Raw genomic sequence first — 27,783 nt, forward strand, 5'->3', positions numbered from 1 at the left:
TGATGGTCTTAGGCGACCCCTGTGAAAGGGTCGTTCGACCCCCAAAGGGTCACGACTCACAGGCTGAGAAACGCTGCTGTAAACTGTAACATACCACTAAGAAGAAAAAGCTGCTGCCCAGCTGGCGTGCGTGGCTCAGCAGTTGAGCATCAACCTATGAACCAGGAGGTCACGGCTCAATTCCCAGTCAGGGTCAGGGGTTCAGGGCACATCCCTGGGTTGGGGGCTCAATCCCCAGTGGGGGATGAGCAGGCGTGCAGGAAGCAGCCAATCAATGATTCTCTCTCATCATTGAGGATTCACTCCTCCATTTCCTCTCTGAAATAAATAAAAATATATTTTTAAAAAGGGAATAAAAAACTGCCACTTTTCCAATGTACCGTGCTTTCATATCACTTAGGCTTTTTCTTTTATACTTATTGAAAGACCCCACTGTATATATATTTTAAATAATATATTCCTTTGGAGAACTATCGTTTTCTGTTCAGCTTTTCAGCCCCTTTGTTTCTTCCACTTACAAACCAGCCAACACTTCAAAGAGGAAAGAAGGCAGCTTGGGGTGTCCCACTCGCCTCCCAGCATTTCTTTTCTCCCTGAAATCTTGGACCCTCAACCCCTGCACTGTCTTAGTAGCTCTTTGTTGCTTTCAAACAGGTGTGTGTGTGTGCGCACACACACCTGTACTTACTGTATTTCTCGCTACTGTCAGTGGGAGTAGTTTGATAGACACTGAATTGTCAAGATCTTGTGTGACCATATAATTTATCCTCCAAACAAGGACATTTCTGAGAGTGAAAGGGGGCGCGATTAGTAACACTGGGTCACGGAGCATGCCTTGTGACTGTCTCAGACAACCAGGAACACATGACCACCCTAATCACAGCCCCCTTTGTACTGCTGTAAATACATACAACAAAAACAGGAAAGATTCCCTATTAATTTTTTTTTTTTTACTGTAGAAACTATCCTTTATTGAATACCGGTTATTTCATAAACTGTACTAAGTGTTTTACATTTGTTTTCTCATTTCAGTCCTCACAACAACCCACTTACAAAGAAGAAAACAAACTCAGAAAAGTTAGGTCACTTGCCCAAGGTCATACAGCTGGTGGGTGGTGGAGCAGGGGTTTGCCTGTGGCCAAAGCCCGTGCCCTTTTAGTGACCCATCTAGGTCAGCTTTGGGCAAAAGGCGACTTCACTGCTCAGCTCAGCAGAGAGCACCTGGGAGTGGAGGCTGCTGGCCACACTCACCACAGGTCGGGATGCACTGAAGCAGACTTGGTGTTGGTTTTTATTCCACTCGGCATTTCCCCTGGTTGACCTGCGTGGGCCGTTTGCACCCCACTGAGCACTGACTGCTGCTGGCTGGGAGCACCTGAGAACATGGATGGGTGTGTGCCTGTTACCAACTTCCTGCTTCCCTGCTCCAAACACACCCTTCTCTGCCCGGCTCTGGGATCCTGTCAGCCAGTGCCGCGCCTAGGCCTCGTCAGTCCCAACACCAGGAAGGTGCTAGAGGAACACAGGCGTCTCTTCCTTGTTCCAGAACGTTCTTCCGGTTTCTACAGCACAGCTGCCAGTGGGCGGCTTCCCAATGAGATTCTGCCATCACCCAGCACACAGTTTCCTGCTTGCCAACCGCAGCCTGCAGCACCTCAGCAAACTCCCCTGCCGTTCCGTGGGCCACCACCACGCCCTCACCCATGAGTGCTGGCGGGGAGGGAGGGCCACTTCCAAGTTTGTTCCTTCCGTGGGTTTTCCATGTCATCGCTGGAGGTTGTGGCTGCCCCCTGTGTATGTGCTCTCTGTATTCTTTAGAGTCCTATTTACCCCATTCAGCGGTTAATTTTCGTTTACTAATTAACAATTCTTGATATTGCGTGCTCCCTGTTCAAAGGACTGGTGTGGTGTCTGCCTCCTGACTGGATCCTGGCTGATACAGAATGCATTAATTACTTCCTTCACTTCTCATTTGAGAGCAAGGTCTTTCAAAGAAAATGGAGAACATAGTGGTCGGTAGGTAAAAATAACACATTATTCACTGTTTGCCATATACTGGGCAGTGTTTCAAGAACTTTACACCTTTTTAACTAGCTTAATCCTCATGCCAAGCCTATGAAGTAAGTGGCATTTTTATTTCCCTTTACAGATGAGGAAACTGAGGCACAGTGGGGTGACCTAAGTAAGTGGCCGAGCTGGGATTCAAATACAAATTATGAGACTTAAAGGTCCATGTCCTCAACACTAGAGAGTAGAGTGCTCAGCCTGCCATTGACAAGAGAGGGAGAGAGACCTGTGACAGTGCCTGGCATTTAAAACTGTGCCTCTGGGGGGTTACCCTCAAGAGAGGCGCTAATCAGGGCTCACAGGGTGACGGTGGCAGAAGAGCCCTACCTTGAAATATGGGAAAGACAAAGTAGAACTAGGACCACTGGAGAGATGAAAACGGGGACCGGCTATGCTGGGGTTCCCAAATGCCCCAAGCACGCCTACTGAGAAAATGGGGTGTTTCCTCTGTCAGTTATGGCAACAGTTGAACCCAGACCTACTGGACCAGGGACAGGGTAGCAGAATTTAGAGACGAGGCATAGATAATGACAGGAGGACGGGAGAGGGAGCCAGGGCCTCAAGGGTTTCAGTAACACACAGGGCTGTCCTTAGGTCAAATTTTGGGGTGAGTAGGAAAGCTCACCCTGTGGGGTTGAAGAAAGACGAGGAACAAGTAAAAACACCTTCGTTCATATCTGTTTAGCCAACAACTGACTGAGTGGCTTTGATTATATTTCTTTACACTATGCATCACAGTTGGTTTAGCCATTCTATTAATGAACATCGGGTTATTTCCTGTTTGGAGTTGTTATAAATAAAGCTGCTAAAAACATTCTGGTACAAGTCTTTCATTCCTTTTAGGTAAATACAGAAGTGAAATTTCTGGGTCATAAGGTAAGTTTATGCAGAGTTTTTTTAGTTTTTATTGTGGTAAAATATACATAATTAAAAGTCTGTAACTTTTAAGTTTATTGTGAACAGTATTACCAAGCTCCCTCCCCCATCTCCCCCCTCTTCCAACCCCCACCCCACCTCAGGCCTTCCTTACGCTATTGTCTATGTCCATGGGCTATGCATATATTCATACGTTATTTGGTTAATCTCTTCCCATCCCCCCATCTCCCTCCCCTCTGAGATCTGTCAGTCTGTTCCAGCCACCCATGCCTCTGGACCTATTTTGTTTGTCAGTTTATTTTGTTCATTTGATTCCACATATTAATGAGATCATGTGATATTTGTCTTTCTCTGACTGGCTTATTTCAACCTAGCATAATAATCACCAGGTCCATCCATGGGGTCACGAAGGGTAAAAGATCCATCTTTATTACAGCTGCATAGTATTCCATTGTGTAAATGTACCACAGATTTTTATCCACTCATCTGCTGATGGGCATTTGGGCTTTTTCCAGGTAACTTTAACCATTTTGAAGTGCACATTTAAGCGGCATCATGTACATTTACATTGTTATGCAACCATCACCACTATCCATCTCCTGAACTTTTTCACCATCCCAAACTAAAAATCTGTACCCATTAAAAAATAACTCTCCAAGGGGCTTGGAGGAGGGTAGGAAAGGGGGGAAATGGGAGGTACCTGTACTACTATCAACAATAAAAAATATGTTTAAAAAAAATAACTCCAGCTCTGGCCAGTGTGGTTCATTTGGTTGGAGTACTGTCCCATACACTGAAAGGTCACAGCATTGATTTCTGGCCAGAGCGCATACCCAGGTTTAGGGTTTGATCCCAGTTGGAGTGCGTGTAGGAGGCAACCAATCAATGTTTTTCTCATCTCTCTCTCTCTCTTTCTCTAAAATCAATGATAACAATAATAATAACTCTCCATAATAATAATAACTTTCTCCCCTCGGCACCTGGTAACCCCTCCTCTACTGTCTGTCTCTATAAATTGACTATTGTAGGTACTTCAAACAAGTGGACTCATACAACATCTGCCTTTTGTGTCTGCTTGCATCAGTTAGCATACTCTTTTCAAGGTTTATTCGTGTTAGAGCTTGTGTCAAAATTTCCTTTCTTTTCAAGATTGAATGGCATTATATTGTATTATATATCACGTTTTATTTATCCATTCATCAGTCATTGGACACTCGGTTGCTTCCACCTTCTGGGTATTGTGAATAGTAGTACTTCTATGAACGTGGGTGTACAGATACCTGTTCAAGTTCCTGCTTTCACTTCTCTTGGATATATACTCAGAAGTGGTATTGCTGGGTCATATGATAATTCTGTTTAATTTTTTGAGGAAATATCACACTGTTTTCATGGAAGTTGTATCATTTTATATCCCCACCACGAATGTCTCCATATCCTCGCCAACACTTGTTTTATGTTTGGGAGTTTTTTAGTAATAGTCATCCTAATGGTGTGGGGTAGTATTTCATTGTGGTTCTGATTGGCACTTTCCTAATAATTTGTGATATTTAGCATATTTTCATGTGCTTATCAGCTGTTTGTGTATCTTCTTTGGAGAAGTGTCTATTCAAATCTTTAACCTATTTTTAAATTAGGTTGTTTGTTTTTTTGTTGTTGAGTATTTTGTATATGCTGGATATTAATCCCTCATTACCTATATAATTTCCAAATATTTCCCCCCATTTTGGGGGGGTTGCCTTTTCACTCTTTTGAGTGGGTCCTTTGATGCACATGTTTTTAATTTTGATGAAGTCCTGTGTTTAGTTTTTTTTTTTTTTAGGAAACTGCCAGACCTTATTTCCAAAGTAGTTGTACCATTTTATACTGCCACCAGTGATACTGAGTGTTCCAATTGCTCTGCATCTTTGTCAACACTTGCTGTTGTCAGTCTTTTTTATTTTAGCCATTCTACTGAGTGCATAATAGTATCTCATTGTAGACTTAATATCTTCCTGATGACTAATAGTGTTGAGCATTGACTATTTGTATATCTTGGTGAAATATTTGTTCCAATCTTTAGCCCACTGTTTCGTTGGTGTGTGCTTTTTCAGTTTGTTTTTATCATTTTTTTGGTGGTTTTTTTTTATTAAACTGTAGGGTTGGCTGATATTCTTCACTTTTTTCATCTGTAGGTAGCAGTTATGAATTCCACCATAACCCCTGGACTAAAAGAAATGCCAAGCTCAGCCCTAAACTTCATTGTCAGTTTCCTAATCTGTAAATCGGATTAAATGAGAGAACCTATGGTGCTTAGCACAGGGTCTGCCGTGTAGTAATCATTCAGTAAGTGGTAACCAGAGAGGGTGTTACTGCTGCTGCTGTAGTTAGTTAGGTTCCTCACACCACACTCTGATCCCAGGGAGAAAATGTTCTCTGTGATTGCTTGAAGAGGGAACTGGCTAAGGAAAGTAGCGGTAAGTAGCAACAGGTCCAAATGCCAAGAATTTCTCATTGAGTTCCCAGAGAAGTGAGTATGGGAGCGCTGGGGCCAAAAGGGCAGACAATAGCAAACCAGAGTGAGGATGTGGAGAAATCAGGATCTTCACACACTGCTGATGGGGCGCTAAAATGGTGCAGCCACTTTGGGGAACAGTCTGGCCATTTTTTGAACAAAATCCAATAAATGAAAGATATAAATATGAAATAAACAAATACACCAAAACACAGGAAGAGGAGGTCTCAACAGGCCTGGAACTGAACCTACAAGGAGTGGTTAAAAGAAGGCAAAGTTAGATTGAAGAAGGAAATCTCAGCCCACAATGTGTAGAGGAGCCAAGAAGAGAGTCTTTCCAAAAGTACTGGGAGCAGCCCTTAGGATGCCTCAGACCCAAGTGGGGTAAAGATGTGGAAGGAGATCCAGGGACCACTGCAAGGGTACTTAGTTGGGGCACTGAGGCAGGAGCAGGTAGCACCCCCATCGTAACCCAGGCAGCTGTGGTGGGATGTGGGAGTTTAGAGCAGGGAGACAAGGCAGTACTGAGGTGGCAAGGACCACCCAGGAGAAACTGTCAGTGCCCAAACCCAGAAGACCAGCTGCTGAGATACCCTACTCCAGGGGTGGGTAACCCATGGCACACCAGTAACTTTTGCTGGCACACGAAACCCTCTCTTATAATCTTTGATTTACGATTGTGAATCTTTGTTCTCAGTGATGAATTTTGTTAAGTCTCGTAATAGGAGTCTCCTGACAGATGAAAGTAGTAGCTCGTGCATATCTCTGAAGGTCACGAAATATAAACCTGATGTAAAATCTCTGTAATCAGTGATGCAGCAGCAAAAATCCCACTGATAATATCAAACGGAGTCATAAAGTTTCCTGTCGGACTATCAGTGTACATGTATACATTAAAAAATAAATGTATTTTTCATCATCATATACTGTGTTTTTGTCGCTCGAATGAATCTTATTATTTCTTCAAGGTTCTTCACATACGTACACCTTAAGAGATATCAAGTAGGCGTAGCATGTTCTCAAAAAATTAGGGTTGGCACGCAGAAGAATTTTGAGTCAGAGATTTTGCTGGTTTTGGCACGCACTCACAAAAAGGTTGCCCACCCCTGCCCTACTCGGTGGCAGGTCTTGCCGTCCCCCCCCCCCCCACACACACACACACACATACACACTCTAAAAATAACAGAGTGCAACTCTTGCCTCTTCCCCCTCAGTGGACTGTGCAGATTGTCAACCATAAAAGTGAATTTTCACAAGGATCATGAAACATTTGAGGGAAACCAATATCATCAAAGAGAGATAAGCCAGAACCTTCCCCAGGCTCCCTTGAGGTTAGATGAGACCACTGACTGAGCTTCAGCCAGTGGAAAGTGACCGGAGTGTGTACACCACTTCTGGCCAGGTGTGGCCTTTAAGTACCTCCACTCTCTCTCTTCCTCGTTCTGCCAGCCAGATTTCAGTGCCCAGGGTGATGTTGGAAGTTACAAGATGAAGGAGACAAGATCCTATGTCAACTTTGTCAAATTAGGGCCCTAAATGTGCAGGGCACTGCTGCCTCCCACTGCACTTCATAGGCATGAGAAGTGGACTTCCAGGTGCTAAATCACTGAGTTTGCATTGAAATTTTTTTCCTGTTACAGCAGCTAATATTATCTTTACTGATAAGAGATTACACTTTAAAACATCTTCTTTGGCCCTGGCAGGGTTGCTCAGTTGATTGGAGTATCATCCAGGACACCAAAAGGTTGCGGGTTCGATTTCCAGTCATACCTAGGTTGCGGGTTCGAACACCATTGGGGCCCATACGGGAGGCAACTGATCCATGCTTTTCTCTCTCTCTTTCTCCTTCCCTCCCCCCCTTCCACTCGCTAAAAAAAAATAATAATAATAAATAATAATTTAAAAATCAATGGAAAAATATCCACGGGTAAGGATTAACCAAAAAAAGAAAGAAAGAACACTCAGTAGATGAGCTGAACTATAGAGTACATCAACTCAATTTAAAACAAACAGTGAACTGGGCAATTAGGTTGAAGAACATTTCTAGAATGCAGTCAAATGGTGCCCAACACCCAAGTTAGAAGGCTACCAATTGAACAGACCTGGTAATTTATTTACTCGGCACAAACCAGAGGGCAGTCTGACAGGGGCTTATACAGCCAAGTTATGTAGTCTGTGTTTAAGATTCACCTGGATAATTCAGACCCCTAACATTCACTTGTAGCATCAACGATTCACATTATTTGACTAGGTAGATTAAAATGCAGGGCAACGATCCTTCTCTCCTTTGTACTATGTAACAGAACATCTGTTGGTCTGAAATCATTTGTTTTCCCTTTTCATGTGAATTCACTCATGCCTTTGTCCACCCGCCATCCCATCCATCCTTTTAACAAATGTCCAACCTAACAATTATCCTAGACCCTTGCTGTCTCACTGCCACTCATTACTTGTAGATGAGAAAGGTAAATATGGTTTCAGTTATTTTGGTGCCAATCAATATTCTAGAAAGAAATGCTCAGCTAAAGAGTTCCAAGTAAATAACTAAAAAGAGAAAGGGGAAAGGGGGGCGAGGGGGGCGTGGAGAGGAAACAGGAGGGTCCCTCCCAGCGGAGGTGGGTGGGAATCTTGTTTCCTTGTCTGGGTTTTGATTTGCGCGGGACAGTCTCCGCGTCTGGGGGTGCTGAGAACCCCAGCCAACCCAGACGGAAGGGAGGGGACAAGATGGGCTTGGGGGAGGGTGCAGAGTTGGAGGAGTTTCGAATTTTTGAACCCTAGTCTGGATTCTGGTGTCGGAGCCTGAGTTTTTCCCTTCTCCCCACCCTCCTCCAACAGGCGCGCAATTTCCCTAAGAATTCGGAGTGCAGAAGAAAGAGGAGCAAGCAGGTGTCAAGTATCCTTCTCCCCTCCCCCGGGCTCACCTGGTGCCAGGTGTCTCCCGGGCCCCAGGGGAACAGCGTTAGGGCGTCTCTCAACCTCAGCACAGGAGAGTCCCCTCCCAGCCCGGGACCCGCGAGCCCGGTTCTTCACCTGGAAAACTCCTCATTCAACCGCCGTGGGTCCTATGTCCCTAAGACGTGGGAGGAGCTCAGAACAGGCACCTAGTCCGTGCCTGCCTCCTCTGACCAATGTAGGTGAGGGGACCGTGCCCTCAGATGGGGCCCAGGAGTCCCCGTGGTGCGCCGGGGGCCCCTCACCCAGCCCGAGGAGGGCCGCCAGCGGCACCCTGTAAACCCGTGGACTCTGGCCTGACTCCGCGCTCGTGACCGGACAGAGGGTAGCATGAACGGGGCCGTGCTGGCCGCCCTGTGACCCTTGGAAGGCAGGGGAGACGTTGACGTTTTTCAGACGAGACACTGAGGCTTCCATCCAGTGCCAGCACCCGTGCACTCAGTCCCCGGGTCTGCCAGCCGCCTGCGCCCCATCACAGCATTTCTTTGGGGCCCAGGCGGAAAGTCTGGGGACAAAGGACCAGGCTGGTGCTGGGATCTGTGCCTTCCGCCCGTCTCAGCTCCCAACCCCCGCGCAGTGTGCCGGGCGACCCCCGACGTGCGTGCGGCGGGCCAGCGGTGTCTGGCAGGAACCTGGGACGTGGTGGTGCCAGGGCTCCTTGACCAGAGGCGGACAGGGGTCACCGCGGGGGTCCCCACCACTGCACTCGGTGCCCTGGGGGTTGCCCCGCCCTTTGCCCCACGGGATGCTGATTAACCAGGCGGCCAATAGGCGGCTGGGCGGAACCGCGCCCCTCCGACGGCCGCAGGACACCGCTGGGAGCAGCGCTCCTCCCGGGAGGCATGGAGCGGCCGGTGCGAGTGCGGACTTGGGTGGAGGAGAACCGGGCCTCCTTCCTGCCCCCCGTCTGCAACAAGCTCCTGTGAGTGCCAGGCAGCCCTTCTCCCGCTCTCTGTCCTCACCCCCTCCTTCTCCATCCGCACCCTCACCCCTCACCCCTCACCCCCAGCTCCCAGTTCTTGACCCAGAGCCTGTGGACAGGGGCTGCCATCCTCACGGTGTCTTCAGGGCAGGGGGAGGGCGGGCTGTTCCGGGTTCCACCACCTTTGTCTGTTCCTCTTTCTGGAGACTCAGAGACAGAGATTGTGACCCTGCCGCCTGAGGATGGTGGGGCGAGCTGAGGCCAGGAGAGATGCGGAGGGCAGGGGGCAGCCCTTCCCCTCCAGGCCCGAGACAGCTCTCCAACCCCCAGTGACTCTCAGAAGATGGGCCCCAGAATGGCAGTAGAAGCCAGGCCTGGGGACAGCCCAGTCTTACACCAACTCTATCAGGAAGCCACAGGCAGAGGGTGGAGGATCAGCCCTCTGGGAGGATTGTGATTTATTGCTCTTCCCATTCTTTGCTGGCAGGCATGAGCGCATGCACACACATGCTTACACACAAACACATGCACACACACGCATACACATGCACGCACACACACACACACTCTCCCCGGCCCTCCCTAGCCACCTCTGCCCGTACCACCCAAGGGGGCCATCCCGCCAGCCAGTCCTTCTCCAGCAAACCTCTCAGGCCCTCCCCTGCAGCCCCCTCCCCTCCCGGGCTCCCAGCTCCAGGCTCACAACCCCATCCTTGTTGTGTCCACAGAACATCTCCGACACCTCGAAGCACACACTCACAACCACCAATACTTTGACAGGCCAGAGACTGCCGAGTGCTTTAACATCATCTCGTTTCACAGTCACAGTAGCCCCGGAAGGTGGGGTTTTAATGGGGAACTTTCCCAATATCACGGAGCTAGTGTGGGACAGGGTCCTGCCTCACGCCCATGGAAGAGTTTGACTCCAAAGTGCACACTCGTGGTCGCTGTGCAGCATCCCCCCAAAGCCTCATGGCCCCCACTCTTCCCCGACTTCATCCCTGACCACAGTCTCATCTCAGTCCCGCAGTTTCTCCCCTAGTGGTGTCTCAGATCCACCTGCTCCTCTCCAGCCCCCTCTTGTCACCTCCAGCCTGTAGAGTGTGGGCTGCCCCGTCTCCAGGCACCCCTCTCCCACCCAGCCCTCCAGCACTGCCCCCACATCAGTGATCACAAAACGCAGGCCCTGCCTGTAGTCACTCAGCAGCTGTTCGCTGAGCACCTGCTACTTGCCAGGCACTGTCCCAGACACTAGAGACACAGCAGGAAACCAACGGACAAGAGTCCCTTCCTCCGGGAACTGAGGAGGCCGCCACTAAATAGAAACCACAGCGGGTGGAGGCCCAGGCAGACCTGGGGCCACAGGGCAGGGCAGGGCTGTGGCTGTACCCCGTGTTGGTGAGGGCTGTGCGGAGACTGCTCTGGGCCTCTTCTGGCTGCTTCCTGGTGGGTTAGTGGTGATCTTTGCACTCTTGGCTTCTGCAGCATCTGCCCCTTCTCTGCCCTCACCTTCACGTGGCGCTCCCCGTGTGTCTGTGTCTAAATCTCCCTTTCTGTAAGGACTCCGGCGGAGAGGATTAGGTGTCCACCTGATCCCAGGACGACCTCCTCATAGCTTAACTGACTCCACCTGCAATGACCCCATTTCCCACTTGGGGCACCTTCTGAGGTGCTGAAGCTTAGGACTCTAGCCCAGAGGTTGGCAAACTGTGGCTTGCGAGCCACATGCGGCTCTTTGGCCCCTTGAGTGTGGCTCTTCCACAAAATACCACGTGCGGGCACACACGTAAAGTGCGATTGAAACTTCGTGGCCCATGCGCAGAGGTCGGCATTTTGTGGAAGAGCCACATTCAAGGGGCCAAAGAGCCACATGTGGCTCGCCAGCCGCAGTTTACCGACCACTGCTCTAGCCTATGAATTTGGGGTGGTGGGAGGCAGGACATATGAAGCTGCTGGAAGGTTTTGAGCAGAGGAAGGACATGATCTTGGCTTCTGCATTCTGACCGATGGGTTGGAATAGTTCTCGAGTGGGCTCATTCAAGAACTTTCCATATGTACCTAGATCAGCGATTTTCAACCGGTGCGCCACAAGAATTGTTAAAACATGCAGTACCTGACTATTTAGTCAGGGGCACTGACGCCTTTTCCCTTAGATTATCAAATAGAAAAAAGACAAACATCAATAGCCATCCAGTGTGAATGAATCAAAAGTATACCTACTTTTTGTCAGATCAGCAAAAATATATATATGTTTTGGTGTGCCACAGAATTTTAGTAATTAATTTATTTGTGCCATGAGATGAAAAAGATTGAAAATTGCTGTCCTAGATTATATCTCAGAAAAGATGACTAAAAAAGAAAAACAAATTCCTGGGCTGTCTGGCACCCTTTGGGCCAAGACCAAACTCTTTGGCTGACCAAGAGTGACTTGGTCCCCCATCCTGATCCAGTCTTCGCTCCATCGCTCCCCAAGACCACTCCCAGGGCACCAGGACCTGGTCGCAGGGCCCTGTACCAGTTTCCCCTCCACGTCTTACAGCAGGTGCCTCACAGCGTTAGCCCAGCAGTTTGGGGGAAGAGATAGTCTCATAGTCAGACAACTCAGGGGAGGGGAGGTAGATAAGGGTCATTTTACCCCTACAGGAAGCGGGGCCTCCAGTTTGCTCGCCTGTACTTAGAGATCTTTTTTTTTTTTAAATATATTTTATTGATTTTTCACAGAGAGGAAGGGAGAGAGATAGAAAGCTAGAAACATCGATGAGAGAGAAACACCGATCAGCTGCCTCCCGCACATCCCCCACTGGGGATGTGCCCGCAACCCAGGTACATGCCCCTGACCGGAATTGAACCTGGGACCTCTCAGTCCGCAGGCCGACGCTCCATCCACTGAGCCAAACCGGCCTCGGCATGTACTTAGAGATCTTGAATACAGCCCAGTCATCCTGATTGAAGAAGAGATAGATCCACCACCACACCACTCCCCATCCTGGGGCAGAGGATGTGGGGGACGCACACAGAGGGACATGCCCCCACACACTAATATACCAAGCCACAGATACAGCAAGACACATATACTGTCTCAGACACATACGGGCACCCTGGGATGAGAGTAGATGGGGACAAACCTCAAAAACTGACAGGGACAGCCCTAGCTGGTTTGGTTCAGTGGATAGAGTGTTGACCTGCGGACTGAAGGGTCCCTGGTTGGATTCTTGTCAAGGCCATGTGCCCGGGTTGCGGGCTCGTTCCCTGGTGAAGGGTGTGCAGGGGGCAGCCAATCAGTGATTCTCTCTCATCATTGATATTTCTATCTCCCTCTCCCTTCCTCTCTGAAATTAATAAAATAATAATAATTTTTAAAAAAACTGACAGAGACAATGATGCAGAACAGCTCTGTTACCTTGCCCAGGTGTGCCCAGGCTCCCTCCAGGTCCCTCCTGTCCTCTCCCAGGAGCTGGTTCAGCACCTTTCCCTTCTCCTCCACTGCAGGCATAAGGAGCAGCTCAAAGTCATGTTCATCGGGGGCCCTAACATCAGGAAGGACTACCACATCGAGGAGGGTGAGGAGGTAGGTCTGCAGACTGCCCATCCCCTGACCCAGCCCCGGAGCAAGGGGACATTTCCCAAGCCAGGACCAGAGCCTATGGACAGGAGACGGGGTGGTCAGATGGCTGAGGGTGAAGGGGGCTCAAAGGAAACCACAGTGCAATACTGCTGCCTGGGAGGTGTGGGCACCCAGTGACCCCTGTGACAGCTCCATCCTCAGAAAGAGCCCACCCTCTGCAGGTATGAGAGGCTCCAGCTGTTGGCATCACCCCCTGGACACAGGGCCTGATGAGATGCCCTGAACTCCTCCCTCCAAGCCCGAATATGCAAGATTAGCTTCCAAAATGAGACCCACGTGCTGAGAAGGACCGGGGTGCTCCACTCTGGCCCCAGGAGCCAAGTTATCTGGGAAGGGTTGGGCTGGGAGGCCCCTCCTAATCTAGGACCTACATCAGCTGCTAGTAGGGGGAAGGGGAGGAGTGGAGGATTTGCAATTTGCCCTGAACACCCTTTTGTACCTTGAATTTTGGACTGTTTCTGTGCTGCCTTCCCCAAAAGTAAATAAACAACAGTAAAAAAATTAAGAGAAAAAGATGGGGCCTCTTAAGGAAGGACACAGATGGGACCCCAGTTATCAGAATGTCTGCTGGCAAAGGATCACTATGGGGCCCCCTACCTATCGTTTTGGGGCCCTGGCCCTGGGGTTCAAGATCCAGAGTCCAGCTTAGTCTCCAGCCTTCACCCCCACTGCTGGCAGCTCTGCCACAGCTCGGGGCTGGAGGGAACACAGGAGAATCACTCACTGGGCAAATATTTGCTGAGCACCGAATGTGTGGGGGGCAGTGGGGTGAGGATCCAGTAGGCAGAGCCGGCCAGCCCCTCACCTCTCACACTTCCAGGTCCTGCACCTCCCCCGGACACAACTTCTCACATCACACCTCACTGGAGACCATTTTCTTCTGTAGAAAAAAAACAGCAGGAAAATCCAAAACTGCAGAGAGAAGACGGATTGGGTGGGAGTGGCCATGGTGGCCAAGGTCTATCCTGCCCGCCTCAGGACCCCCCCCTCCCCATCTTGTCTTCCAGAGGCTTCCACTCCATTAACCCTGGTCTCAGTGCCCACCTCTCTGTCTCCCTCCCTTCTTGCCCCCTATCACCTCTGCACCACACCCCACCTTGGGGTCTCCCTGAGCTGCTCTGATGGATGGGTGCCCACTTAGGGACCAGGCCACGACCTGACTTAGCTGGGAGACTGACAGATGAGGAGAACTGGCCTGAGCAGGTGTCCCCACTCTGGGTTTGTGACAGCTTGACTTAGGGTCCAGACTCCTTCCTGGTGAGAGAAGGGGAGTCACCGAGCCAAACTTTCCTCCACGCTGAGCTCAGGCCTCAGCAACAGCCCCTCAGGGGCCCAGGCTCACCCACCACTCATATTCCTCTTACCCCAGGCCTTCTCTTCCGGCTCAGGTGCCAAGGGGCCTGGGCTGGGAATGAGCCAACCTGGGTGGGAATCTGAGTCCCCCTAACCATGTGATCTTGGACAGGCCACATCACATCACTGTCTGAGCCTGTTTCCTTGTGGCTCCTGGGGACACTGCCCTGCCTGGTGGAGGGAGTCAGTGTCTGTGGAGTGTAGGCATAGAGCCCGGCACAGTAGGTGCTTGGGATGCATCGGTTCTCTGCGCCCTCAGCCGCTCTCCCGCCTATTCTGCCTGTAAGGCCTTTCCAGGCACCAGAGGCCTGATTCAATTCAGTATCTGCCCACAGGGATGGTTAATCCTCCAGCCAGCACCAGGCCCCAAACATCATTTACTTCCAATGAAGCATAATTCCTTTTGGATCGCCCAGGGCTGTGTGAGATTTTCTGCTGTTCTGGATCTGCACCTCTGCTCCAGGCCAGGCCTGTCCCTCATCACAAGGCAGCTTCTGGGCAGAGAGACAAGACTGAGGAAAATTCCACTTCCTTTCTGGGTTTTGGTTTGATGGCTACTAATACCTTTCACCTGCCTGCACAGGGTTTCAATGTGACCCAGACCGGACCCCTACCCCACCCCAGCTGCCCCTGATATTCGCAGGGCCTAAGGGCTATGGCCACTCTCTGGGCCCTTACTTCCTCCTCCCTACCATGAAAGGACCCCCCTACACACACACACACACACACACACACACACACACACACACACACACACACACACACACAAGGGCTTCCTCCCAGCTGGGGGGTGGGATGAGGGGGAGTTGCAAAATTTCCCCTAACAGACCTTGGGAAGTTTTTTCTTATTTGTTTTAAATAACTTGCATGGGTTATTTTTAATATAAAAGTAAATATTGTTTATTGTAAGAAAACATGGGCGGAAATATGAAATGTATACCTCATTCATAATCCCACCACTCAGGGAATCCCTACATCAATCCCTACACTGCCTGCATTTACACATGTATGGTCACATAGTTAGGATCCTGCTGGGTGTAATTTTGAATCTTGCTTTAACATGATAACTTTAGCATTTGCTATTTTTCCACCTTACTAACAGTTACTTAAAAATAGTTCTTTGTGGTTTTTAAAAATGTTTGCTGATTTTTGTTTTAGAGAGAGGAAGAGAGAGAGAGAGAGAGAGAGAGAGAGAGAGAGAGAGAGATTGGTTGCCTCCTGCACATTCCATGACTGGGGATCTAACCCACAACCCTGGGTATGTGCCCTGACTGGAAATTGAACCCGCCACCTTTTGATGTATGGAAGGATGCTCCAACCAACTGAGCCACATTGGCCAGGGCTCAAAAATAGTTTTTAATGGCTGCATAATGTCCGTATTTTGACTCTATCATAAAATAGTGACATTTCCCCTGTTACTACTGCTCACATTATTTTCCTGTTCCCGCCATCGCTGGAGGTCTGTGAGTGCTGACTCCGTGGTTTGTACATTGTGTGCGGCGTCCCAGGCAGCAACATTCTGAGAACATGCTGTCATTTTATAGATGAGGAAACAGAGGCACAGGAAGGCTAACTGAACGGACCAAGGGCACGAGGTGACCTGGCTGAGCTGAGGGCCAGGTGACGATGGAATCCATGCTTTTAACTACCGTGTGCTGTGATGACGCAGCCATGTGTGCCCAACATGAACAAGGTGCATTACTGACCGACTACAGCCACCTGCCTAGAGATGCAATTACTTGCTCAGGAGGTGACCACTGTCCTGGTTCATCCTGGACATCATTGGTTTCAGCACCGAAGGTCCTACATCCTAAGAACCCCCTCTGGCCACCCTACAGGGGTGTGAGCTGAGAAGGCTCTTCCTGCCCGTTGCCAAATGTCCTTCAGAGGCGTCAACTTGTCCCTCATGACAGACTGCAAAGCCACATTTCTCTAGTTTCATTTCTCTACCTTCCCTGCGTGTGGCTTGATTTCACTCTCTCTTTTTTTTTTTTTTTTTTTTGCTTTTTGTTTTTTGTTAATCCTCACCTGAGGATATTTTTCCCATTGATTTTAGAGAGAGTAAAAGGAAGGAGAAGAGATAGAGAGAGAAAACCATCAATGTGAGAGAGACACATGGATTGATTGCCTCCCGCACTCGCCCCAACCCGGGACTGGGGATCAAGCCTGCACTGAGATATGAGCCCTCAACCTAATCAAACCTATGACCCTTCAGGCCTCGGGCTGAAACTCTGACCAAGGAGCCAAACCAGCTAAGGCTGATTTCTCTTAGTAGATGCTGTGACAAGGACCTCTATCTCCTCTAACTCCTTACATCATCATCATCATCATCATCATCATCATCATCATCATTCTTATTATTAATACCCCTAAACTATTTGACAGGGGCCTTTAACACCCATACAATGTGTGACTGGTAGAGAAAGAATGTGTCTGCCTCCTCCTCCCAGCTCTATGGGGTGATCTCAGTAAACACATTAATTAGGGACTTAGGATAGAATAGGGAAGATGCAGGAGGAGGCCCCTAGCTCCATCCCGGGGAGCTAGCAGGAGGTGAGTACTGCCATCCCCCACAACCTTCAACCCACCCCAGCGTCCAGCATCATTGAGCCCGCCAATTACACAGGCAACTTCCTGAGGGACTTGGACAGGCACAGCCCTGCCCCGTGCCAGGGCATCATGGTGGCCAGAGGAGCCAGCTCGGGCTTCAGAACTACTAGTCTATGCAGACTCGGCTCCAAATTGTGGCTCCAGGACGAACTGTGATCTTGGACGAGTTGCTTTACTCTCTGAGCCTCAGTCTTCCTTTTCCTTTTCTGTACAATGGGGCTAATACCAGTTTGGGAGGTTGTAGAGATTTCTGATCATGTACAAGAAGGTGCTTGCACAGCCCCTGGGGCACAGCCAGGGGGTCCTCCTTACCTGGCTGAAGGTCATTGAATTCTCCAGCGAGCATCTCAGCCAACCTCTTGCCTCAAGCCACACACCAGCTGTTGCATCCTGGGTACTCTGGTCATCACTGCATGTCAAGATGTGATCCCTGTGTCACTAGCACTACTGCCTGTGGCCTGTGTCAGGGGAGACTGGGGCCTCTGGGCAGCAGTGACAGAGCTGCTCTTAAACTCCAAGGACTTCAGGAACTTTCTCAGGGTTCCCAGTGAGAAATCAGGCCAAAACCCTGGAAGAAGTGGTGGGAGGGTCTGAGCCTATCTGCTGTCCTGTTCCACAGGTGTTTTACCAGCTGCAGGGCGACATGGTTCTCCAGGTCCTGGAGCGAGGGAAACACCGGGATGTGGCCATCCGCCAGGGAGAGGTGAGGCGGGGCCCCAGGGGCTGGGAGCTGAAGGGTCACCGGAACAGGAACCTATGGGGTCCACTCATTCTGGCTTTGGTCAAGGTCTTGTCCTCCTGCCCTCCTACCCACTGGACCTGCCCTGACCCCCTCTCCTCTCTGGGCTGCCCTATCCGCAGCACAGCCCATTTCCTCCCCTTCCCTATGGGCTGGGCCGAACCTGTGGGTCAGTCAGAGGCCCCGGATGCTGCAGGCACTGACAGGACTCTGTGGGGGATTGCAGCCTTACTGACGCCTTTCCCCGCCACTGCAGATATTCCTCCTGCCCGCCGGGATCCCCCACTCTCCACAGAGGTTTGCCAACACGGTGGGGCTGGTGATTGAGCGGAGGCGGCTGAAAACTGAGCTAGATGGGCTCAGGTAAATGGGGGTCTGAGGCAGACGGGGAGGGAGGAGAGGCAAGCAGCTGGGAAAGGATCGGATAGCTCACGACAGCTCTTCCTGGCCATCCAGCAGGAATGAGGAGGCAGTGGGGATCCTGTATTTGCCGGTTGGTAGGGAGAGATTAGGGTAGGTGCTGGGGTGGGTTTGATGATGGAGCTGGTAGGATGTTCTCTGGGACTCTCTGGTTGCCCAGGCAGCCCAGACCTCCGGCTGGGACCAGAGCCTGTGCTTTCTGTACTGCCGTCTGTGGGGGCGGGGTGGCTGCCAAAGTCAGGCCTGCCCGGCCCAGGGCAGCTGGGAACACTGCTGCTTCTCCAGCCTCTGCCCCCAGAGGCACCCGCCAGGCCAGCGCACTCCTCTGCTGGTGTCTCTGCCCTGACTCACTCCACGACCAGCACTAACATTTGTGTAACTCTTGCTATGGGCCGGGCGCCCGCCTAAGCGCTTTATGTGTATTTGTTCATTTCGTTCACACAATGACCCCCCGGGGCCGGTGCCGTTATCAGCTGGACTTTACAGGTGACAAGACTGGGCCCGGGGAAGTTGCGTTTACTGGGCGATGGCAGAGCTGGCATGATACATACAAAGCCAGGGCCAGGACAGTCAGGATAGGGTGGGAGTCAACACCGGAGCGGGCACCAGCTCGGTGCAGAGATGGGCAGTTCCCAGAGCTGAGTTCCAGTTTGGTCCTGACCGTCACCCAGTCATTATCCTCTGAAAGGAGGGCGCAGCCTGTGGCTCAGGGGACACAGATTTTTTTTTTGGGGGGGGGGACACAGATTTTGGGAGGGGGCACAGATTTTTACAAAAGCTAAACTACGTTTTGTATGTTTTAACTAAGAAAATTTAAAATTTCCAACAAGTTACTAACATCTGCTATAATGCACATTTTTTTGTTTTTGTTAATCCTCACCTGAGGACATTTTTGTTTTTGCTAATCCTCACCTGAGGATATTTTTCCCCATTGATTTTTAGCGAGAGTGGAAGGGAGAGGGAGAGAAAGATAGTGTGAGACACATCGATTTGTTGCCTTCCACACGCGCCCCAACCGGGGCCGGAGACTGAGCCTGCAACCGAGGAACGTGCCCTTGACCAGAATCGACCCCAAAACCCTTCAGTCCACAAGCCAAACCGGCTAGGCCATAGTGCACATTTTTTAAATGCTCCCCTTTTTTTCTAATTACCAAAATCACACACATTCATTCTGGGAATCAGGAAAAGTACACGAAATCATGAACAAAATTAAAATGACCTATCAGGGACAGGGTGAATGTTATGGTGTGTGAATGATATCTCAAAACAAACAAACAAGCAACAATAATAAAGAAAACACACACAAAAATTGTCATCCCACCAATTACACCTAACTAAGTGCTTAACTTTCCACCTTGACTTTTTTTCTCTGCGTAACTGCACCTCCCAACATCAAAGTCTTATTGCGAGCATGCGTTTGAATTTTGCTTTTTATACAAAATCTCATGAGTATTTCTTATACTTTTAAATTCTTTTTTAAAAACACCATGTTAATGACTGCACACTGATCATATTAACAGTCTGTGGTAGAAGCAGATGCCTGGCCTTAAACTCTAAAAGAAATTTTCCCCTTGGGGATTGATCGAGGGAGTCTTTAGTGATGGGGAGGACGGTTTCCTCAATAACATTTTTACAGCAAATTCAATAACAGATTTCATCTGGCTGCTTTGACCTTTAATAAAAGCCAGGGACTCCACATTAAAATTCCACTCTGAAGGCAATTTCTGGATGACATCACGGGCCCGTTATGAAGCTTTGTGGTGACCAACTCCATCCCAGGATAGAACTTAGGGTGCCGGGTCGGGGGGTGCACTGTGTGTCTGTAAGCAGGACCACTGCCCTTTGGGGGAAGAGCAGGGAGGGCTGGCCCAGCCCCGGGAGCTGAGCCTGGGGATTAGGCATTCAGTCAACAGACCTGCTGTACACACAGGGGCCTAAGGCACGGCCCTGTCTGCCAGGCGCTCCTCAGGCCAGCTCCCCAGGCCGCGCTGGGGCTGGGTGGGCTTCAGGGAGAGGTCCAGCCCTTTGCTCCAGCTCTCAAAGGCATCCATAAAAGGAGAAGGATTTCGGTCTAGGGGGCATCTTCCACATGTTGGTTCCTTAAGGTCCCATGAGCTCTGACCTAGAGCGCCAGCAGGCAGGCCCCGGATGCAGCTCTGCCTCAGCTTCTGCTTTGGGAAACATGAAGACACTTGTCACGGATGCTCTCTGTGCTTCGAAGTCTGTCTCTAGCCTGTCCTGCTTCTGCCGTGTAATCCCTGCTGAACTTCCAGCTTCTCTGAGCCTCAGAGTTCTGTCCACTTTGTAACTTGTCAAGTTTGGGGAAGTAGGAAGAGCTATGTGAATGGAGTGGGGAACAGCCCTCTCACTTTGGGGTGCACACTGCTGCTGGGAGAGCCAGCTGTGGCCACTGGGTTGCACTAACAGGGTGAATGCAGCAGAGCCAGGCAGGCCCAGAAGTCAGCACGCAGAGCTGGGCCCGAGGGAGGCGACCCTGAGGCTGCCCAGATGGGAAACTGGCTGCCCATCCTTTGCTCTGGCAGGTACTACGTAGGAAACACCACGGATGTCCTGTTTGAGAAGTGGTTCTACTGCGAGGACCTCGGCACACAGCTGGCCCCCATCATCCAGGAGTGAGGCCCGGCCCAGCCCAGCCCCGCATTCTCCTGAGGCCTCGTGCTCTGTCTGGGGTTGGGGGGGGGGGGCGCACCCCTCTGAGAAGTGCTCCACGGAGCACCTGCCGGCCTGGAGCGGTCGGATTCAGGGAGAAAGTTTACCTCTCATAGGGAGGAGACCCCCTTGGGGAGGAAAGGAGGCTGCTCCATGGGCCTGGAAGGGAGCAGGTGGTAGATTTGAGTCGTATGAGGGATCCACATGTATGTGTGGCCTAGAGTGTGTGTGTGTGTGTGTGTGTGTGTGTGTGTGTGTGTGTGCGCGCGCGCGCGCATGCGCGCACATGTCTCTCGCTGACCTCTCAGTTGGGAACGCTGGTCCCTCTCCCCCTCCCCTATGTCCCTGCAGGTTCTTCAGCTCTGAGCAGCACAGGACAGGAAAGCCCATCCCTGGTGAGGCCATAGGAACTGCCTTCCTCTCCCCTCCCTCCCCCCTTTCCCAGAGCAGGATGGGGTTCGGCCCAGGGTGCTAGGGAGTTCCCTTTTGAGTCCTCTGCCCAATAGTCAAGGTACAGGAAGATGGTACCAAATGGCACCCCCCCCCCATACGGCTACTGGGTCCTTGGGCCCATTCCCGCAATTGAGAGCTGGGGGCCCCTGGGAACTGGGCCTGCTGGGCTGGGAGGGCTGGGCCAGAGGACACTGACCACAGCTGTGCTGTGGTGCAGACCAGCTGCTCATGGACACGCCGTTCCCCCTGAGCACACGATCCGTCATGGAGCCCATGTCCTTGGAGGCCTGGTTGGCTGGCCACCGCAGGGAGCTGCAGGGGGGCGCATCCCTCAACCTGTTCGGGGACACCTATGAGACCCAGGTAATGCAGCCCTGGGCCAGCCAGGGCATCTACCCAGCAGCCGGGGAATGGGAAACACACACACACACACACACACACACACACACACATACACACTTCCGAGGTTGTAGACATGGGCATTGGCCTTCCTGTTTCTTCCCTGACTCCAAAAGGGATGTTTTTGCTGTGAGTAGAGGCCTGCAGAGGCTATGTGGTCCCAAGCAATGCCTTCAGAGTGGGGTGTGGCCTCATCCAGTGATAGGTTTCTGGGGTCTGGGGTTACACCCCTGCTCGGAATTCCTGAGCCTTTGGCCAGTCACAGCATTGGGAGTTGGAAGGGAGAACGGTGTTTGGAGGTGAGGGTTGGGTGGAAAGGCACACAGAGACCCAAACAAAGCCAGGGTAGGGGAGTGGGGGCCACAGGCATGATTGCTAGCTGGTCAGAGTAGCAGGCAGTGCTCGGGTCCTGGCGGTCTCCTGGGGTAGGCAAGGTTCAGGGACTTATCCTGGGGACAACAGAGCTTCACACAAGCATTAAAGACGGGGGATGATGAGGCCAGGGTGCTGCTTTAGAAAGACCACTGCACGCTGTGTGGGGCGGGATCAGGAGGGCGAGTGTGGAGGCAAGGAGACCTGCCAGAAGGCTCGTGCTTGCTTGTGCTTTACAATTTCTACTGGCACATCCTTGCAGTTTGAATTAGAGCACTCACCCACCCCCGCCTCTCAGAGAGACGCTCACTGGATACAGACCTGCCTTAGTTTAGCAGGGCTGTGAGAGCAGGCACAGCCACAAAGCCCCTCCCACCATCACGGCAGCGTCATTCAGTGCTGAGCTGGTCGCATGGCCTTGCCTTCCACCTTTCTCACCCCTACTCCCGCCTGCTTCAGTTTATACCAACAAATACCTACTGAGTCCCCCGTGGGCCCACGGGAGCACAGCCCGCACACTAGCTGCGGGCTTCCAGGCTGAGGCAGATCACAGAGGCTCAGCCTCCCTCTCGCTCATCCCCTCCCACCTCCCTCCTGCTCCCTAGGCCAGAATTTCAGAGTAAGGGAGATGGGCGCCCCTTGGGGAACTGTGTATGTGGGCTACATGGGTCTGCACTATGCCGTGCACATGTGTGTATTCCTGTGGGCCAGCAATAGTTGTGACGGGCTACAGAGGGACCCGAAGTGCATGTGTGTATGGAGGGCAGACATGTGTGGTCCCGAAGGGCAGGTGGGCAGCTCCCATCATGATGGAGGCAGCAGGGAGGCCTGCAACCTGGGCAGCCTTCTCTCCAAGTCCTGGTCTTTGCATCACACAGGGGGAGATGAGGCTGTACTGCAGGCCCCACCCCTGGCCCACACAGGCCTGGTGTCTGGGGGCCAGGTTTAAGGGGGCAGGAAGCACCAAAAAGATCTGTGTCACTTCCCACCAGGTGATCGTCCATGGACAAGGCAGCAGCAAAGGCTGGAAGCAGAACGTGGACATGTGGCTGTGGCAGCTGGCAAGTGGGGTCCGCAGGAGAGGGTGGCACAACCTCTTGCCCTTGGGGGCCAGGCTGCTCCTGGGCCTTTTGCTCCCCAGGCCTCCTTGCCAAGGCTGACTCAGGACTCTCGGACAGCTGTTGGGGCTGGGTAGCCTCCATTTGATTCTCCTGCTCTTCTCCCCCAGGAGGGCTCCTCTGTGGTGACCATGGGGGGACAGCACCTGAGCCTGACCCCCGATGAAAGCCTCCTGGTGCCAGCCAGGACTGAGTGAGTCTGTTGGGAGGCCTTTCCCCAGCTGTGGGACTCCCTCCTTCCCTGGGATCAGTAGGGCCCAGCCTTGCCTCACCCCTGCCCACCTGTGTCTCCACAGGTACTCCTGGGAGCGAGGGCAAGGCTCTGTGGCCTTGGCTGTGACTCAAGATCCCGCCCGCAAGAAGCCCCTGGGGTGATCGTCCTGCTGAATGTGCACAGCTTCACCCCTGCCGAAACTACTACTTTCCCAGCCCCCACTGCTCCTCGGTCTACTGCTGCTGAGTGCCTCAGCGCCTTCCCCCCCCTCCCCCCGCCCGCCGGGTCCTGGACATCATTGTCGCCCATCCTCCTCCCGTCCTCATCCTCTCCTCTACAGCCCTCAGCCCCCTGCCCCACACAGTTCGGTCCGGTGGTCTGTCCCTGAGTCTGGGCTGCCTCTCCGTCTCTCTGTCCTCACAGCCTCAGTTCACTACTTGTCTGCCACCCAGAAGGCCCTCAATAAAGGCTTCCTGGTGGATGAGCGCCCGTGGGTCTGCAAGGACACAGGCTGTGGTCGATGGCTGACCCCATGTGCTCATGTAACTGTAATCTGCAGTGTCCATGCACCGGGTGACTGTGAAGGTGTGGAGGGTCTATTAGGGGGTGTCCCTGCTTGTAGAGGGGCTTTCATCACTGTGCCTGTGGCCTGGTCCACACGGGCCAGGTGGTTGTCCTGGGGGCACAGAGAATGTTGTCTCTCTGCCTCTTTCTCACGTATTTTTTCATAATTTTTAAAATAGCATCTGTTAGGCTTTTCCTCCCAATAACAGGAGTGATTTCTGCTAGTTGTAGAAACTACAGAAATACCTAAAATTTCCACCCCCAGAGTTAACCCGTCTTAATACATGAAGACTATGATGAGCCCATAGAGGGCAGGAAGCTCTAAGAGGAGCTTGGCAGTCCTCCCGCCCTCTGCTCCCCTGCTGTTTACAGGTGCCCTCTCCAAAGACAAGGCTCCTGGGCCTGCTCTGGGGTCAGGAGTGCTGGCAGTCCCAGAAGCAGCAGTGGGTAGAAATGAAACAGGAAACCTGTAGGGGGAGATCTTGTCTTCCTGGGGCTTCAATGAGATGTCGATGAGGGGTCTCAGGTGGGGGTAACTGAAGGTGGCGCTGGACGGAGCACGTCCCTGGTTAGAGTCAAAGCTTCCTGTGGAAACCGGGGGTCTGAGCCCTGCCTTCTCCACGCCAGCCCGGTGGCTCACTGATTTGGCTCACTCCACGGAAGAGCACAGAAGAGCCTGGCTTCACAGAAGGGGCTTCTGGCCCTGAGGGATAGAAGGACCTTTACCCACCTCTCTATTCCCAAGGGCTTTCCTCTCCTGAAAGCAAAGAAAAAACATCCCCAGCCTCCCCAACACTTGCAAGCAGCCCACGGCAGTGAGGGCAGAGGCCTGGCACACGCCGGGGCTGCAGCCATGTGTGGCTCCGTGCGGAAGCCAGGGAAACACAGGAATGTCTCGGGAGGCCCCCTGGGAGGATACAGGTGGCCAGGAGAAGAGGGAGTTCTCCCTAGTGCCTAATCCAAAACAGAAAATAATGAAAATTAGATGTTCTGTTTTTCTGAACACTAGCTCTGTGCCAGGGAATTCCCTAGAAGTTTTTACATATATTGTCTTACTTAATCCTCACAACTCCCTAGGAAAGCGGTAGCACTGCTTTAAAGATGAGGCTCAGAGAAGTTTAGAAAGCAGGCAGCTCTGTTTCCAGCCATGGCCTGTCTGCATTCAGAATTCAGGCTGGTGGTCTCACCACCCTGCATCCTGCAGTGGCACGCAGCCTGACTGCCCTTGGCCTTGGCCAGGCAGAAGTCCAGGTCAGGGGGATCTGTGGGAGAGGAGCCAGTGGCCACGATGCCTAAAACCCAGAGGCCTAGGCAGAGTTGGCAGCACATGGCACACTGCTGACCACAGTCAGTTGGCAAGGGTGGGTGCCAGGGCCTGGAACCTGCAACCACAGCCTCCCGTGGTGCTGTCCCAGGTTATCAGGAGCCCTAGGCTCTCGTCTCTGCCCTCAGGCCTGGCCACATGGGCTCATGAGAACACCTGACAGTGGGATAGCAGGACCTGTACCTGGTCCAAAGCCAGCCGCAGCCTCACTCCCCTCTCCTCTGCGGATGCTGGGTGGAGGCGGAGTGGAGTAGACAGTGGGCAGGGAGACTCCAGGATTCCCAGGATTGTTCTGCTCGGGGGAGGAGCCCCCAGGTCCCCAGGTCACGGCAGGGGAGCCTTCTGCCTGCCGGATGTGCTTCATCGTGTACTTGGGCGTGGGGCCGTTACAGACTTTGGAGTCATCAGGAATCTGGAAGTAACAGCAGCTGGCAGGGCATAAGCGGGCTGGTTCCCACAGGCCATGCTCACTTCACTATCAGGTGTATGGGAGCCCCACCTCCCTCTCCCAGCACAACATCCTGTTGGGCCCTAGTCCCTCCACCAGAGCTGTGGGGGCAGGGAGACGGCTGCCCAGCCTGTAATTGTGATGGAGGGTGGGGGTTGTCCAGGGTGGTCTACATGATCCTGAGAGCTATGGGTTTCCAGGACCAGCTTCTGCCTTCAGCAAGCAGGTGTCGGACCACCCAGAGCCACATACACTCTCCCCACCTCACCCCAGGTGGGACTTCCTCCCACTTCAGGGTCTCCCTGGGCCCCCGTCTCACCCCTGCTGAGCCTTGTTTCCTCCTCTGCCAGGGGCAGCACAGATGCCCCCTCCAGGCTGGGTTCAGAGACCCGGGGAGGGGCATCAGCCAGCGTGGGAAGGGGAGGGAGGGAGGGAGGGCCGGGGGTTCCTCTTTGCTATCAAACAGGAACACTGGGTGTTTCTCAGTGGCTTCGAGGATACTGACGAAAACCCCAGAATACTGAGTCATTGTGGCGGCAGCTGATGGAGAGCACTCATCCCTGCACCCTCCTAGGAGCAGAAAGACCGGACCCTTCTCTCAGCTCCGCGGCCCAAGCAGCACATGGAATTTCAGAACCTGAGCGCTCCCTCGCCTCGCTGCCGCGTAGCCTCTTCCCCAAAGATGGCCGTGTTCCTGGCACCGGTCCTGGGTGTGGAGTTCATCCTGGGCCTGCTGGTGAACAGCCTGGCCCTCTTCATCTTCTGCGTGCACACGCGGCCCTGGTCCTCCAACGTGGTGCTCTTGGTCAGCCTGGTGGCGGCGGACTTTCTCCTGATCGTCAGCCTGCCCCTGCGCGTGGACTACTACCTCTACCGGGAGACCTGGCGCTTCGGGGCCACGGCCTGCAAGGCCAACCTCTTCATGCTGTCGGCCAACCGCTCGGCCAGCGTCGTCTTCCTCACGGCCATCGCGCTCAACCGCTACCTGAAGGTGGTGTGGCCGCACCACGCGCTGAGCCGGGCCTCGGGGCGCGCAGCCGCCGGGGTGGCCGCGGGGCTCTGGGGGGGCATCCTGTTGCTCAACGGGCACCTGTTCCTGGTCACCTCTCCCGGACAGTCCTGCATCAGCTACCAGCTGGGCACGAGCTCTTGGCCCGGGCACGACTGGCACCAAGCGCTGTACATTTTGGAATTCTTCCTGACATTTGCGCTCATCCTCTTCGCCATCGTGAGCATCGGGCTGACCATCCGGCGCCGGGGCCTGGGCGGGCAGGCGGGCCCGCGGCGGGCCCTGCGCATGCTGGCCGCGGTGGTGGCCGTCTACACCCTCTGCTTCCTGCCCAGCGTCCTCTTTGGCCTGGCGTCCATCGTGGCCTTCCGCCTGCACGCCTGCCGCGCCCTGGACCTCTGCTCGCAGCTCTTCCACGGGTCCCTGGCCTTCACCTACCTCAACAGCGTCCTGGACCCCGTGCTCTACTGCTTCTCCAGCCCCAGCTTCTTCCGCCAGTGCCGGGCCCTGCTGGGCCTCAGCCAGGGCTCGCAGGACCCAGCCAGCGATGAGAGCTCCAGCCAGCCCCCCGCTCGCCTCCAGGAGGCCTCCAGAAGGCCTCCAGAAGGTAAAGGCCCCGCGGAAGGAGCAGGCGCAGGGCTCCCTGGAGGTCTCGTTGGAGTGAGGGACTAGGGTCTGGGCAGTGGGGAGCCTGGCTTGGAGGGACAAGGTCACTCCTGGACTGTTGCCAGCAGAGACTGCCACAGCCATCTGGACAAGGGACATCTGCAGGAGCCAGGTGGGTGGCAGGGAGAGAAACAGGCTTGGCCTCACTGAGACGTGTGTCCCTGGTGCCATCCCGAGGGCAGGAGGAGTCTGACGGCAGGTGGGGACGGCAGGGGCTGCAGGAGCTGCCCTATCCCGCCGGGTCGGATCTGATGGCTGAGAGCAGCTGCGTTTTCTCGCTTGTCCCTTTCAATAAGAATAAACTTTCTTTTGAAAATGCAAGCCTATCTTGGCTGTTCTAAAGAAACCTGAATAAATGTCTTTGGGTCCATCCAGTCCTGGCATCAGTAAGATTCAAAGGGAATGCCCCCAAGGTGAAGGGAAACTCCGGGGACAGTGTGGGGAAGCCATCCAGGGTGCCATGCTTCTACACAACTCAGAAGTGTCCTCAG

At 52.7% G+C, this 27,783-nt stretch overlaps 2 protein-coding genes and 1 long non-coding RNA gene across 3 annotated transcripts; all 3 read left to right on the top strand.

The window, feature by feature from the left end:
* The first annotated feature begins 1,123 nt into the window (after nt 1–1,123).
* On the top strand, nt 1,124–6,318 carry LOC132213423 (uncharacterized). Its single transcript, XR_009447995.1, has 3 exons — nt 1,124–2,016; nt 2,911–2,943; nt 5,115–6,318. It is a non-coding gene; the product is annotated as an uncharacterized LOC132213423 (long non-coding RNA).
* A 2,834-nt stretch (nt 6,319–9,152) lies between these two features.
* HAAO (3-hydroxyanthranilate 3,4-dioxygenase) lies at nt 9,153–23,786 on the top strand. The gene is made up of 10 exons (XM_059659982.1): nt 9,153–9,308; nt 12,798–12,876; nt 17,516–17,599; nt 17,892–17,998; nt 20,599–20,688; nt 21,077–21,120; nt 21,396–21,541; nt 22,942–23,010; nt 23,178–23,260; nt 23,364–23,786. Exons 1-10 carry the CDS (start codon nt 9,229–9,231, stop codon nt 23,440–23,442), a joined length of 861 nt encoding a protein of 286 aa, XP_059515965.1. The 5' UTR covers nt 9,153–9,228; the 3' UTR covers nt 23,443–23,786.
* Nucleotides 23,787–23,922: 136 nt separating this feature from the next.
* On the top strand, nt 23,923–27,783 carry OXER1 (oxoeicosanoid receptor 1). Its single transcript, XM_059659981.1, is given in 2 exon segments — nt 23,923–27,241; nt 27,243–27,783. Coding segments are annotated over 2 exon segments (1,050 nt in total). The 5' UTR covers nt 23,923–26,239; the 3' UTR covers nt 27,291–27,783.

Source organism: Myotis daubentonii, chromosome 12, assembly GCF_963259705.1.
Source record: "Myotis daubentonii chromosome 12, mMyoDau2.1, whole genome shotgun sequence".
In the NCBI taxonomy this organism is placed as follows: domain Eukaryota; kingdom Metazoa; phylum Chordata; class Mammalia; order Chiroptera; family Vespertilionidae; genus Myotis; species Myotis daubentonii.